This window comes from Boleophthalmus pectinirostris, unplaced genomic scaffold (assembly GCF_026225935.1).
Source record: "Boleophthalmus pectinirostris isolate CB_2022bp ecotype Guang Dong unplaced genomic scaffold, ASM2622593v1 HiC_scaffold_2, whole genome shotgun sequence".
In the NCBI taxonomy this organism is placed as follows: Eukaryota; Metazoa; Chordata; class Actinopteri; order Gobiiformes; family Gobiidae; genus Boleophthalmus; species Boleophthalmus pectinirostris.
This window is the reverse complement of record NW_026571152.1, coordinates 24,343,106-24,356,612: the sequence shown is the minus strand read 5'-3', so window position 1 is coordinate 24,356,612 and position 13,507 is coordinate 24,343,106. Positions and strand designations below refer to the sequence as shown.

The 13,507-nt window shown below is 38.6% G+C and overlaps 2 protein-coding genes across 2 annotated transcripts in view; one reads left to right on the top strand and one right to left on the bottom strand.

The window, feature by feature from the left end:
* Positions 1-53: 53 nt before the first annotated feature.
* On the top strand, positions 54-7,820 carry carmil2 (capping protein regulator and myosin 1 linker 2). Its single transcript, XM_055155883.1, has 12 exons — positions 54-289; positions 1,669-1,772; positions 2,867-3,032; positions 3,171-3,695; positions 3,855-3,959; positions 4,760-4,796; positions 4,964-5,029; positions 5,131-5,327; positions 5,525-5,654; positions 5,745-5,834; positions 6,058-6,171; positions 6,656-7,820. The coding sequence occupies exons 1-12, from the start codon at positions 188-190 to the stop codon at positions 7,036-7,038; spliced, it is 2,019 nt and encodes a 672-aa protein (XP_055011858.1). The 5' UTR covers positions 54-187; the 3' UTR covers positions 7,039-7,820.
* A 1,569-nt stretch (positions 7,821-9,389) lies between these two features.
* Positions 9,390-13,507, bottom strand: part of LOC110169475 (synembryn-A) — a 6,018-nt gene continuing 1,900 nt past the window's right edge. The window contains exons 2-11 of the mRNA XM_055155882.1: positions 13,147-13,247; positions 12,997-13,077; positions 12,272-12,559; positions 12,097-12,191; positions 11,397-11,547; positions 11,111-11,206; positions 10,892-11,036; positions 10,644-10,788; positions 9,863-9,982; positions 9,390-9,756 (exon numbers count right to left, since the gene is read on the bottom strand). Of these exons, the coding sequence (XP_055011857.1) occupies positions 9,618-9,756; positions 9,863-9,982; positions 10,644-10,788; positions 10,892-11,036; positions 11,111-11,206; positions 11,397-11,547; positions 12,097-12,191; positions 12,272-12,559; positions 12,997-13,077; positions 13,147-13,247 (1,361 nt within the window). The 3' untranslated portion in view covers positions 9,390-9,617. The remainder of the gene's footprint in view (positions 9,757-9,862; positions 9,983-10,643; positions 10,789-10,891; positions 11,037-11,110; positions 11,207-11,396; positions 11,548-12,096; positions 12,192-12,271; positions 12,560-12,996; positions 13,078-13,146; positions 13,248-13,507) is intronic.

Here is a 13,507-nt window from a genome sequence, read left to right as displayed (position 1 = left end):
GGAGGGATGGGGGTGGTGCTTGTGGATGCTGCAGAGAAGATCACCCCCTTTGCTCCATCTCCGGACTAGCTGCAGCCGAGGAGGAGGCTATTGGCCGCCGAGGTTTACCTGATCGAGAGGCTCCGTTTCCCGGGCGGCTGGATTGGCCTCTCCCCCCTCCCCCAGCTCTGGATCCTCCGCATCTCCCATGGAACCTCTACCCACACAGGGACAGACGCTGAGGCACTACACCGCCCTCAGACCGCGACCACGGCGCACACGCACACAGCCCCCCTCATCCAGGCCCCAGGTAACAGAGCTAACCCACAAACATACGCCAGTCGATACTCACGCTTTCAAATGTGTAACTCAGGAAGTAGAGCGTGTGCAATCAGAAAGAGACCAATGCAGGACAATATGGCTATCTTCAATATGCAGGGTAAGCTAAATCAGGATGCTCGGATTCAGATACACGATGAAGATGGGTGAGAGATAGGTGCTAATGCTGTGATGGTGGAGAGATAAATAAGGTCTGAATTTATGTAGTGCAGGGGACATTTTTTATTTACCATGTATATTTGTGCTGTCACTGTGCAGCTACACTGTTGTATCTTCATTTTGGGAGGGTGTTCCCCAGGTTGTTCCCAGAACTCGGCAACCCCCACCTTCTGTCCCTCTATTGGGAATACTTTCATTACCTCAATTATTCATGTTTTAACCATAAGGATATAGCTTACAGTTAAAGGGAAATAAAGAAAATGTCTAAAAGTGTTCCTGGGGTCTGATATCTTCAAATGCACCTGCTGTATACAATTTGCACTTTGTGTTAAACCGCAAAATCCAATTTAAAATATTATAGCTGTGCCTCAGCAACCTATCTTTGCTTTGAGTTTTCTGACTTGAAACCACTAGAGCTAACACATTCATTCAATGATCAGTGTCTGCCGAAAATTGCACCTGGTTGTACTTTGAACTACATTTCTAGAGCTATTCACATTCTTGTCAAATTCAAGGTATAACAGGGGCATATGAGGTTACCAGCACACCAGACCGTATAGTGAAGGTACCCAATTGTCTCTTTGCTTATAAATTTCCTTCTGGTAGATTAATTAGCTTGTAACAACAGAACACCAGCTCTCTTAAAGGGCCAATATTACGCTATTTTCTGAACTATGTTAGAATGTTTTTTCCTCATCAAAATCATACCTGGAGATGTGTTTTGTTTCATTCACACATTTAACACACAAAAGAGTTCTTGTCTCAAACAGAAAACTGTTCCACCTTGTGATGTCATGTGGTAATACAGGCAGTACCCCACTGTGTTTTTAACTCCATACACTTTCACTAGAATAATCAGGATTATTTCAATCCTGGACTTGCCTATGTCTACTAAACAAAAAGTAAAAGGTAGCTGTTAACATGAAAACCACCACAACATGACATCACAAGCTTTGGAGTTGCAGACAGACTCATAATAAAGCATTACTCAAACATGTGTGAATGAAACGAAACGTAACTCCAGGTATGTTTTTGAGGAAGTAACAACATTTTAACATAGTTTAAAGCTCGCAAGAGTCAATTTCACATACTAGCGGACCTTCAAATTAAGTTCTTAACAAACAATCAAACTATGCATGGTTACTTGGTTGAGTTGGAATCCTGTAATTAAACCTGTTATTTCTGTTGCAGGAGCTAAAGGCAGAGGCGGAGAATGAGGCCAGTGAGGGCATGGGCAGAGTGGATGAGGGAGTTGAAGAGTTCTTTACTAAGAAAATAATTCCAGACTATGCACTGTAAGTAACACTCACATACATTTACAATATTATCAGTCTATGTAAGTGTAATGATGTGTAGTGTGTTCAATTTCATTGAATATTTAAAATAGCCTATTCAGCACAATGTTAATTTTAGAGCAGTGTAGTAAGTGATTGCATTGAGTTGAGTATTGGGTTAGACTTTTGTCACATTATTTCTTTTTACAACATATAGGCCTGTCATGATTATAAATGATAATATTCCACTGACACAAAGCAGGATAATCCCAGTAAACAATGTAAAATGTACAGCATCATTATAAGGCCTGAGCTGCAACAAGTAAATAGCAGAATGAACCAATAATTAGCTACAGAAGTGATTTATTCTACCCTCTGCAGCTCTGATCTTGAAAAATGGCTAAAATCTCTTCACTATTGCAAAAAAAATTGTACACATTATAAATATTGAACCCCATAAATTATTGTTTTAGCTTTTGTACATAGAGTGGTAACTCAATATTTTAATTATCATGACAGGCCTAACAACATGCCATTAAACAAAAGCATTCCAGAGGAAATGTGTCCCCCATTCATCTGAGAATTTTTAGATTTTATCTTATGCATGTTAGCTGAGTATATGATTTTATCTCATCAAACTTATCTCGTGCTTTTGTGATCAGTATTTTGACATTGCTATGCACGTAAATATTTTGTGTCTAAGCTCTGCTCTGGACTCTCATTTTCTCCCCACTGTCTCCTGGTTCATGAATCATAGCTACAATTTGAGTCCATTACTATAAATTATCATATTGAATGTGGCTATTAATGTCACAAGAGGCTCTATTCTTAGTCTGTCCTGTGAGACCTACGTTACTGGTTTGAAAACTGTAAATAACATTGTCCAGACCAGTTTTAGACACAACTCCACACACACAGAGATTTCACATCAGTGTCAGTTATGCATTATTTGAGATCACAATCAACTTCATTAGATTATCCCTTAAACACATAAGTCTATGTGTGCTGTTTGCATGAACTTCATTTGGATTAAGCATGTGTGTGTGACGTAGCAGTAGTCGTGGTACTGAGTGTCTCTTGTTTTTGTTGCTCTTTCTGCTGTCTCCCTGCTGCAGAAAAGGCCGGTGGGAGGAGTCAAACCCTGCCCAAGCCACTCCCTCAGAGTCCAGCTTCACCTCTTTAGCCCCATTACCCCTTTCCCCCTCCTCAGACAGTGTCCCCCCCTGCCCCGAGAGTACCACGGTGTCCTCTGCCCCCGACCCGTCCACTGACACGCAGTCTGTCACACCCACTGATGACACTCCCCCCACACTCTCCAGCCCACCCTCTTCTCTCCCCCTGTCCAACACTAACACTACCAACACATCCACTGCTCCCAAAAATATTAAGAAAAAGTTTGGTGACTTTTTTGCCTTCAAGAGAGCCCGAGCTGGCAAGAATGCCAAAGCTGCTGGGGGGGAGGGAGGTGGGGAGTCAGTGAAGGTCAAAAGGACCTCCATCGCTGACCTGATTCGGCCCCTGCGTGAGGCTAAAGACAGGGAGAGAGAAAGGTACAAGGAGAGAGGGGCCAAGTCAGTGGACGATGTTAACGTTTGTAATGATGCCGCCATCACAGAAGGAAGTGCTGCCGTGGGGATGCGTCTAGCAGGCGAAGGGATGGATGTGCTGATGCCTGTCAAGACATTGACCATTACAACACCATCCAATGAGAGCGCCCCCACCCACCCCACGACCCCCGTCCCCTCTGCTTCCACACACATGGACCACACAGAATCAACAGGCAGTCAGCCTGACCATCCCCCTGAGGTCAGACCTGAGGGCACAGAGCAGGGGGACACCAAAACCTCAGTGGAGAGGGCACTTAGGACCAAGCGGTCTCTGCGAGAGGGCAAGAGCCAGAGTCTGATCCTGCTGACTGGGGATGAGGACAGAGCACACAAAAAGGTCAGTGGACACCAAATACACAGCTATTTATAAAGTGATGTGGCCCACAGAAGCTGCCTTTGTAGAACAATCATCCAAGGAAATCTTTATGTATTGTTGATGATGTTTTGCTCATTTGGTCAATATAGATTGTTAAATAGTTTTCATATGTCTATGCAGAAAAATTCACAGGAAAGCACCAATAGTTTTGAACAACGGCTTCAGGTGATGCTACACAGAATAAGTGTTGGAAGAAGCCCACCCCCAGACACTAAGATGAACCAGGTACATGTGACATGAGTCACAGACTAAATAAAAGACTGTATGAATGAATGAATGAATATTTAACATCATGAGTAACATATAAGTATTTGGAGAGGTCATTTTCACCTCTGATAGCCGCAGAGACCTTGCTATTTTCTTGCTTGTTAATTGTCTATCAGAGCTAATTATGACGTTCAGTTCTGTCCTCTGTTTTCTGATTAGAAGAAGGGTGTGTGTAGTATCTGGTATCTGTATCTCTGGCAGTCACAGGAGCATTTCTTTTCTGCATTCATCTGTAAGCCTGTCATGATAAATACTATAAATAATAATCTTTCACTTTGTACTAGTGGGAAACTTTTGTTATTTTTCTATTCTACGATAAGATTTGAGCTGTTGTGAGTCGAATACATATAACATCTATGATTAATTTTAGATACAAAGTAACTACTAAAATGTTTTTAACAATATTGTACATTTAGAATATGGTAGATCTTTGGGGGATAGTCTTTTAGTTTCAATATTATCGTTCATCATCTATATTTTCTTCAGCAATATATGACACTATGATTTGTAACTGTAACAGGTCCGTTCATCTGTGACACTTAATCTTTAATTACCTTATTTGACTTAATTATAACAGATCATGTAGGTCATATAGTGGCCCAGAATTGGACCTACTGTAACTAAAGGTCTCTGGTACAAAGCAGCACATTCATTTTTCAACTATAGGTGACTTTCAGCTATTTCCTATTTGCCATTACATTAAACAAGGCATTAAGCAATGTCTAGTTGTTACTATAACAGTTTGTTTCTATTTATAGAATAAAGAAGATGAGCTAAGAAAGGCTAACTCTGAAGGTAACATGTAAATTTTGGCCTAAATTAATAAATAAAATGAACAGTTGTGTACAGTATTAGAGGTATTAATTACATTTTATTTTACAATTTTGTCAATTTCTTGTCACTATGCAATTTGTACTGGTTTGTATTTTAATTAGGTAACTGCACATATCATTGTTCTGCAGGTGCAATTTTGGACAAACCTGATAGCCCCTCTTATGTTAAGCCAAGAACTATGTCCACCTCAGCAGGTAATATAAAGAAATAGTGGATTTAATGTAGTTGTAAAAAATAAACTACTACTACTTCTCCAAGTTTTATTTTAGTCTAAAAAGTGCATAAATATTTGCAGCTGAGCGAAGAGATCCTAAGAAAGCCCCTGACCCTGTGAGACCTTTGCTCCATCCCAAACCACCTGTCCCAGAGCGCCCCCTGTTGCCCAAACCTCCTGTGAGTGCGAAGCCCATTCTGCAAGTCCCAGCTACAGGAGGCACAGGCAAAATCAGATCCCTCTCTGAAGATGGCAAAGCAGTGGACACTCCAGCACAGGTAACAGTAATAAAAGTATTTGCTTGATAATTGGATTTTAGTGCACTGACCGGCACAAAAAGGAGCTCTGGCAATAGATAGGGTTGTCTGAATGTTGATGAGTAATATTATTGTTTTATGCCTTTAATTTAAAATATATCTTTATGTTTCCATTACAGTAATTTTCTTTTCTAGTTTAAACAGTATGTCTTCTTTAGATTGAAAACCAGGAGAGCACCAAGGGGCCACCTCCAGCCACACTTCCCAAGACAGAGCTGTGTTCTCCAGCTCTACGAAAGATTCCCAGCACAGTGGACCGCTCTGAAAAAGCACAGTCTATAACTGATGGTATAATAAATATTGCGATGGATTGTTAAGCCAATGCACATTTTTTATTATGATACAGAAGTTAAGGATGATTTCTATATTTTTCTTTAGGAAGTCTGCCTCAGCCAAGGCCACATTTAAAGCCGCCTACCCAACGCAGAGCAGTGTCTGTCCATGAGGATACACTGGCTATGACACAAGGTATCACTGTGGGCTTCACATACCTAGATCATCCCTGAAAATACTCATACTTGTGAATTTGTTATAAATGTATTGATGACAAAATCATTTTTTTTGTCTGCATATGACTGTCTCAAACTCAAACTTTTTCTTTAACTTAAAATTCTGGACACACAAAAATGCCATTATGTAATATGTATTATTGTGCAATTAATTGTTTTGAGAACTTATTTATTTTCTCCAGAGCTTAAGGCAGTACTTCAAAGGTCACCAATTCGTTTATGTGGCAACAAAGGAGAGCTCCCCACCTGCATTGAAGACAGCACAGCTGGAGAAGAAGCCCAAAGCCCACAAGATGGTACATTTTAATCTTTGCTTTTTGTTATTTTTAGTATTGCGCCTTTGCAAATATTGTTAAAAAGGCTAATCAGTTTTACTATGATAGAAGTATGATAAAAGTGCTCTGTACTTTAAGTGTGTAGTTTTGCAGTTTCTGTGTTGCCACCTCTCTTGGTGTAATGTAGGTGGAAGGAGAGGGTGTAAAAAAAGAACAGTGCAACGAAAAGAAACTATGTGATTCTTCTTTTCTGCCCTTTCAGGTTTTTAAATTCTTAGTTAGTCAGAGTCATTTTCCTCCTTTTCTAATGAGCAGTGACACTCAACAGGTTGTTTGCCAAAAACGTATTTTGTTGCAACTCTATTCATTTATCCAAATTTGGGGACTGGTATATACCTGCATCTGATCATGTTGCTGGTTCATTGCTTTTCTATGCCTTTAATATCTAATTATGAACCAATGTTTGTTTTTTGTTTGTTTTTTTGCTTTTTTCCTGCTATTTTAGAGGCAGAAAAGCAGGAATGTGAAAGACAACAAACCGGTGTTGGAGCTAAGCCCAAATTTCAAGAAAAAGAAGACTCAAGTTGTGTGTCCTCTGCAACTCAGGGCCAAAAAGAGAAATCCAAACTGCCGCACACACCGGTTAGCCCTCCACCACAAGACAAGAGCCCTACCCCTGCACTATCGAAGACTGCTGAAAAACTGCAAAAATCTCCACATTCGCAAGAAAAACTCTCAATCTTAGCTTCATCTGAAATCTCAAAAGGTGCTCATGTATCTCCAACATCGGATGCAAAGAAGAGTCCCAGCATGCCTATAGGAGAACGAGAAAGACAGGCTGAGGATGTTTCAAAACAGCATACATCAAATTCAGCTTCTGGTCTTTGAGTGTAAGTGAAGAACAGAAAGACTCAAGATGCGCTGTGGTACCATGCATGACCACAGGGAGGCGTCACAGGGTCCAACTTACAGTAAGTCCTCCCTGGCCACTGTGTCTTGCTGAAGTGTCCTTAAATCGGCACTAAAATCATGCAGGTTGGAAAGGGATAGATGTTGCAATGTTCTCTCAGAAAGTCTCAGGATTAAATATAAGCATAGTCTGAAAGGTGATACGAAATGGGGGAAACTCCGTATTCTAATATACAAGCCTGACTTTGGGGCAGCGGTCAGGCCATCAACTGACTTCCACTTTCTTGTTGGTCAATATCAGAGAGTTACAATACCACTATATTTTAAGACAACTTATTTATATAACTGTATGTGTGCATCACTGACTGCAAAAAGGACTAGAACAATAACGCACTTAGCAAGTTCTGTGTGAATTATTTCTCTGATTTAATCCTGTGCATTTTATGTCTGTGCCGTTAGCAGCTAGCAGTGTTTCCCCTTGGCCTTATTTAATACTTGATTTGGATTTATAGATTGGGTGATCATTCATATTTACGGAATAATATAAAAATTACATATTTTAATCCAATCTCTTAATAACAAACATTTTGGTATTCATGCAATATAATATCCTATTATTTATACATGAAGCTCCCAATACAGTTGAAAATTTTATATCTGCTTGGCGTCACCCTATTTATGCTTGATTTCAACGTTGGGAATGTGAAAACTACTAGATGCTACAATTTTTAAGTACTGTATTTCGAACCTCAATTTTATATTTGTTGGCTAGTTTCAAGAATTTCCATATTTCTATTGATCATATTTTCCAGTAGTTCAGTTCAGTGGTTCATCTTACCTCTGCCTCATTTACATTTTGGTATCTAGAGTGAATGTGCCAAAATACCCAACTTTTCAGTTTCATCAAAGGTCACCATAAAATAATTCTCTCTTACAGCATGCAGTGATTCACATACATTTGCCTTGTGTTTTAAGCCAAATGCCCTTCATGATGCAACCCTCTTCATACATCCAGGAGTGAAATAGGCACAAAGGAGGCTGCACAATATCAAATGTAATATTTAGGGTTTGGTCAGGACCAAGAGACGAGACTGAGGTTATGAATTTCAGAGTGTAAGTGTGGCCGATGGTTCAGGACAGCACAAACTGTAATAACTGACATCAGAAGAGTTTGTTTGCCTTAGCAGATGAGTGAGGAATTATTAGTAATATTTTGGATACTATAAGTGAGACATTTTGCAAACAGTTTTTTTTTTCTCATTTGACTTGATTATTTTATTGTATTTTACTTGAATTTATGGTTTCCTTGAACTTTCAAATGTCTGCATGTTTCTGCAAAATTTCTGTGAAAGCACATTCAAATCCATGCACCTCAGTTGGTAGTAGGGATGTAACAATATCCAAATTTCTCTGTATGATCGATATTCATGCTATGCATCTCTCACAGTACTAAATTTATAGCGATATTTTGTAGGCTAACAAAATTGTGAATATACTACTTGCCTTGACACGCCTTTGGTTCTGTCATAAACCAAAGAATTAAAATTTAAAAGTGTTTAATAACTTCAATTTCGTCATGTAAATTGGACAGAAACAGAGTAAAGCATTACTGTATATGCTCCCTCTGTTTCTTTTAGCTCTTGCTGCACCATAAAAATGAATTTAAGCAAAGAGACTTGAGATGCAATATATTGTGATGGCCCACGATATTATTGAGAGACTTTTGACGATACGATATCACAATATTTCGGCTATTGTTACATCCCTAGTCGGTAGCACTCCAAATCAAATAAGAGCAAATCAGAACAATATTTATTTTAACTGGAGGCATAAACTATATATGAGAGAATACAGTGTGAATATGTCTTCAGTCTATGACACTCTCAGGTTGTGGTTGTGTGAAATGTATGGGTTTTGTAAGACCTCTGTTGTTGAGCCATTTTGAGAGCTAACCCTCCGTGTCATCTTGAAGGAGATTTTTTTTTCTACTGTCGTCATGTTTATCCTTGCCTTGCACGCACAAAATCTGTACAGACAGACACTACGTTATGAGCAGAGTTCAAATCTATAACTGTACATGTTTCAAATATTAAATTCTCTTGTCATAGTCCAGTGTTGGTTTCTTTGTATATTTTTAATAGTCATTATGAAGGAAAAAAGTTCCATACATACGTTATTTATTTATTACTGTAACACATTTATAAGATTACAGAGAAGTGACAAAGTTAGTTCATTAAAATATTGATATCTATTGTCTTGGAAACATAATGTAACTTTCACTGTGTAGTAAAAGAATAATATAAGTTTTTGACATTTTCCATAAGACAAACAAATAACAAACCTGGAACCCTGTAAAACCATTTTTCCTGATTTGCATCCATCTTGATTTTGAGTCTATGGATGCAGTAGACAAGTGCAGCATCTGACAGTACACAATAATATTTTACCTTTATAATTAGTACAATTTTAGTGTTTTAAAACAAGAATTGCACAGACAGATAGATAGGGTGAGTGCAACATAAAACCTATATATTCTTCTCAGTTTTAAGATGCTTGTTCTATGCCTCATCTTCATCTGAATTGTCTTGATTTTCTGGTTGTAACACAGGGTTGTTAGCCAGTCTGTGCAAATCCTCTGCGGTCAGTTCTTTCATATTCCCATCCATATCAAGCTGCATTGGCTGAATTACACTGGACCTAAAATCAATGTAATCAAATAAAACGTATAACTTTTCAAATTGTGCATAACATATGAAAAATGTGCCATGACAAACTACAGAAATGTGTATAATTTATCACCAACCTGGACAGTTTGTCAAACATTTTGACCAGTTTCATCGCTTCATATTCCTTCTGCTCCTCTGTCATTCCCTCCATTGGATCAGGCCTGTCCTCCTCCACCACACCTGTGATTGGGTTTATACTGCAAGCAGGATGCAAAAGATAAATTCATGGTTTGAGAAATTTCATTGGTCTAAATAATTTGCTCAACAATTCAAAATATTTAAATTTTTAAATTGCCCCACCTTTATGTTTTTCCCCTTGTAAACTAAAAAAGCAGCTGTTTTAGCGATGCATATGGCTCTGTTTTATAATAACTCTTGTCCACCTTTTTACTAGTTCTCAACTCTGAAAACTAGGCCTGTCACGATGCAAAATTTTGAACCATAAAATATTGTGATAAACAATAATACTGAATCTGCTGACACAATAATCAAGCAAGGTAATTCCAGGAAAAGCATTTTTAAATAAACTGTACTGTTAAAAGGCATTACCTGTAGCAGAACGAATCAATTATTAGTTACATATTCAACCCTCTATAACTCAAACCTTATTGCATTACAAAAAAAAACGAAAAAAAAAACCTCCCTAGTAGTGAAAAGAAAATGTATATAAATATTGAGGCCCAAATATATAGATCTCCAGCTTTCATGTCTTGAACAATAAGTCAATATAGTAATTATCGTGACAGGCCGATTGAAGACTGCATAATTTGTTACCCCAATAACAGTTACCATGGAGTGAGAGCCTTTGCTGTGTTTTTATTGTGGGTTTTCTTGAGTGGTGAAGTGCACTTTATTTACCGCGCCTTGAACTCCTTGTACTCTTCTGTCTCTGAGTCTTCATCTTCAGAGTAAATGCCAGAGTCCCGGCCCCCCCTCAGCAGTCCTCTGGCAGCCAATAGTCCCGCTGCGTTGCCATATCCAGTGTACTTAATGAACCTGGAGACTGGAGGAACACATTCAACAGACACATAACTTCAGCAAAAGGTCACTACTTTCATGATGATGACATGATGAACACAAGAATAATGTTTGGATGAAACCCTTACCACTTTCTTTGCAGAGCACAAAGAGGAACTCAGCTGCACAGTCTTTGACGTCAGTGTCAATGTGAGTCATGAGTCGGACCAGTTTATTCCTCAGAGTGGTGCCCACCTCTGGTTTGTTCATCACGTCGCGCAGTGGAGGCAGCACCTGGCCCACACAAACCACAATCCTCTTACATGAGCAGTTAAGGTCTTATTGTTTTATTTGGTTCTACTTCTGACCTTAGAGCGTAGAAACTTTCTGGTTTCTCTGTGGATGCGGGAACTTTCGGTTAATAAGTTTAGAGAAGGAATAAGTGTTTCTTTCAGCTTGTGTCCCTAAAAGAGGAAAGAGAAAAGCATTGAAACATCCTCCAATGAAATGAAAAATCAAAACATATGAGACAAAACCGCCTTGCTTTTATTAATAATCCTAGTACCACAAGGGTTTCTCTCTATTATTGTTGTGTATTGTTAAGTAAATGATATATTTAGTTGATAAGACACACAAAATAGCACAAAATCTTACCCGGTCCACTCTCTTCTCCATAAACTCCAGCAGCATGTGGACAGCATCCATGTTGACTCCCATGTACTCAATGGAGTTGGGCTGTACCTTTGGCATCAGCAGTACATCCAGGCAGGGCAACGGCAGGTTACCCAGCAGGTTGATAGTGTGGCTATGGAAAGAGGAGGTTCAGTTAAATAGTATCAGCAATTACATTTTAATAGTAAAAAGAGGTTCCTTCACTTCTCCAGTATAACAGAATTGCCACTCTAAGGGCCTATATTACGCAATTTTCTGGTCTATGTTATAATGTTGTTTCCTCATTACAAACATAACTGAAATTGTTTTTTGTTTCATTCACACATGTTTAACAAAGAAACCCTGCATATTTTGAGTTCTTCTCTGATTGTCTTGAGCTTTGGGTTTGGACAGACTAATAAATTTAAGTAAAGTATGTAAAATAATATAAAGGATAATATAAAGGATTACTCAAACATGTGTGAATGGAAAAAAAAAACACAACTCCAGGCATGTTTATGATGAGGTAATAGCATTCTAACATGGCTAAAAACTCACAAGAATCAAATTTTCATAATATAGGATCTTAAAATGTTTTATGTAGTGTGCCATCCTCTTATAATGTATTATATACTATTCCTGTTACTACTCTTATTTTGGTTTATAACAATGTATTTCAACATTTGTTATGAATGAACTGTACCTGTGGAACTCCTCTGTGAGTTGTTCACTTTCAGTGCGGCTCATTAGACAGTGTCTTAGGATTGCTCCCAAATGTCTATACTCAGCAGCTTCCTCCTTAACACATACAAACCACAATCATACTGAGCACTGAGTATTTTATAACAACTCACAAAACATTAGTCTAACATCATTACCTCATCCACCTTGCGCTTTGCTGTGTCAAAAGTAACATTGAATAGGATTTTGAGTATTTCCATGGCTAGTTCTATCTGCTGCTGAGAGAGAGGTGGCAGGTCCTCTGATGGTACACCTTCACAGTCCTTCCTAGCGGTTTCCAGAGAATCAGGCCAGGACAGGTCCAGAGTAGCATCCAGTTGGTTCCCCAGCAGGCTAACTCCATGGAGCTCCTTGGCTAGCTGTGCTCGGACATCCACTCTCAGAGCAGTCAGCTGGAAGGTGAGTCGCAGATCAAAAAAGCGTACCTGGAAAACAAACGAAAGAATAAAAATGTATAGATACTGTACAAAGTAACTCAAGAAACTCAAGTGAATACTTGATTCAGGAGAGCGTAACGCAGCTTCTGATGATTCTAAATTTTGTACTTACTTTGGTAGAATAATACCTGTTGTAAATACAAACTATAGTTTTACACCCATCAAGAAAGAATTTGTGAAGAAAAGTTGAAAAATTATTTCGAACCAGGAAGTACAATTTTAAACCCCAAAAAACTGCGAGATTGGGAAAAGAAAAGTCAACTCTTAAGTCAGATCTTAAATATAAAGATCTTAACTGTCTTTTAGTGAAATTAGTTGTCCAACATATCAAATGTGCTTTAATCTAAAAATTACCATCAGCAGTTATTAACTTAATTGTACAACTATTCAACTACTTATTTATTATAATTTATTTATTTAGTTACCTCATATGTCCAGGTGGGATCCCGGCACTGTTTTAACCTTTCAGCCACACCTTTGATCAGCTGTAGCTCTGCAGCCACCACCTAACAAAATATAGGCTAGATGTTACCACCAAAATAGACCAAACTTCACATGATTATAGTGTTTCTGACCTGAGCTGTCTCATTGTACAGTACAATGTTGCAGATAGTCTTCAGTGCCTCCACAATCACCTCCAAGTCAGGATTTTCAGAATGTGGGCAGGTTTCCTCACCTTAAATATTGAAATAGTAAATCTTCCTGTATATGTTTTTTAGTTTTAAAGGGTCCATATTATGCTATTTTCTGATCTGTTATAATGTTGTTTCCGCATCAAAACCATATGTGGAGTTGGAGTTCTTCTCTGAAACAGAAAATACTCTGTTCCATCTTGTGATGTCATGTGGTAATACAGGAAGTGCTCCACTGTGTTTTTACTCCATACACTTTCACGAATCATTAGTTTTCAACACTGGCATTTCCCATCTCTAATGA

Excerpts from the sequence above, each read along its gene's own strand:
- carmil2 (XM_055155883.1), top strand. The coding sequence starts at position 188 with ATGGAACCTCTACCCACACAGGGACAGACGCTGAGGCACTACACCGCC. Across the intron at positions 3,696-3,854 it reads AGGACAGAGCACACAAAAAG|AAAAATTCACAGGAAAGCAC; the intron begins GTCAGTGGACAC and ends ATGTCTATGCAG. Across the intron at positions 5,328-5,524 it reads CAGTGGACACTCCAGCACAG|ATTGAAAACCAGGAGAGCAC; the intron begins GTAACAGTAATA and ends TGTCTTCTTTAG.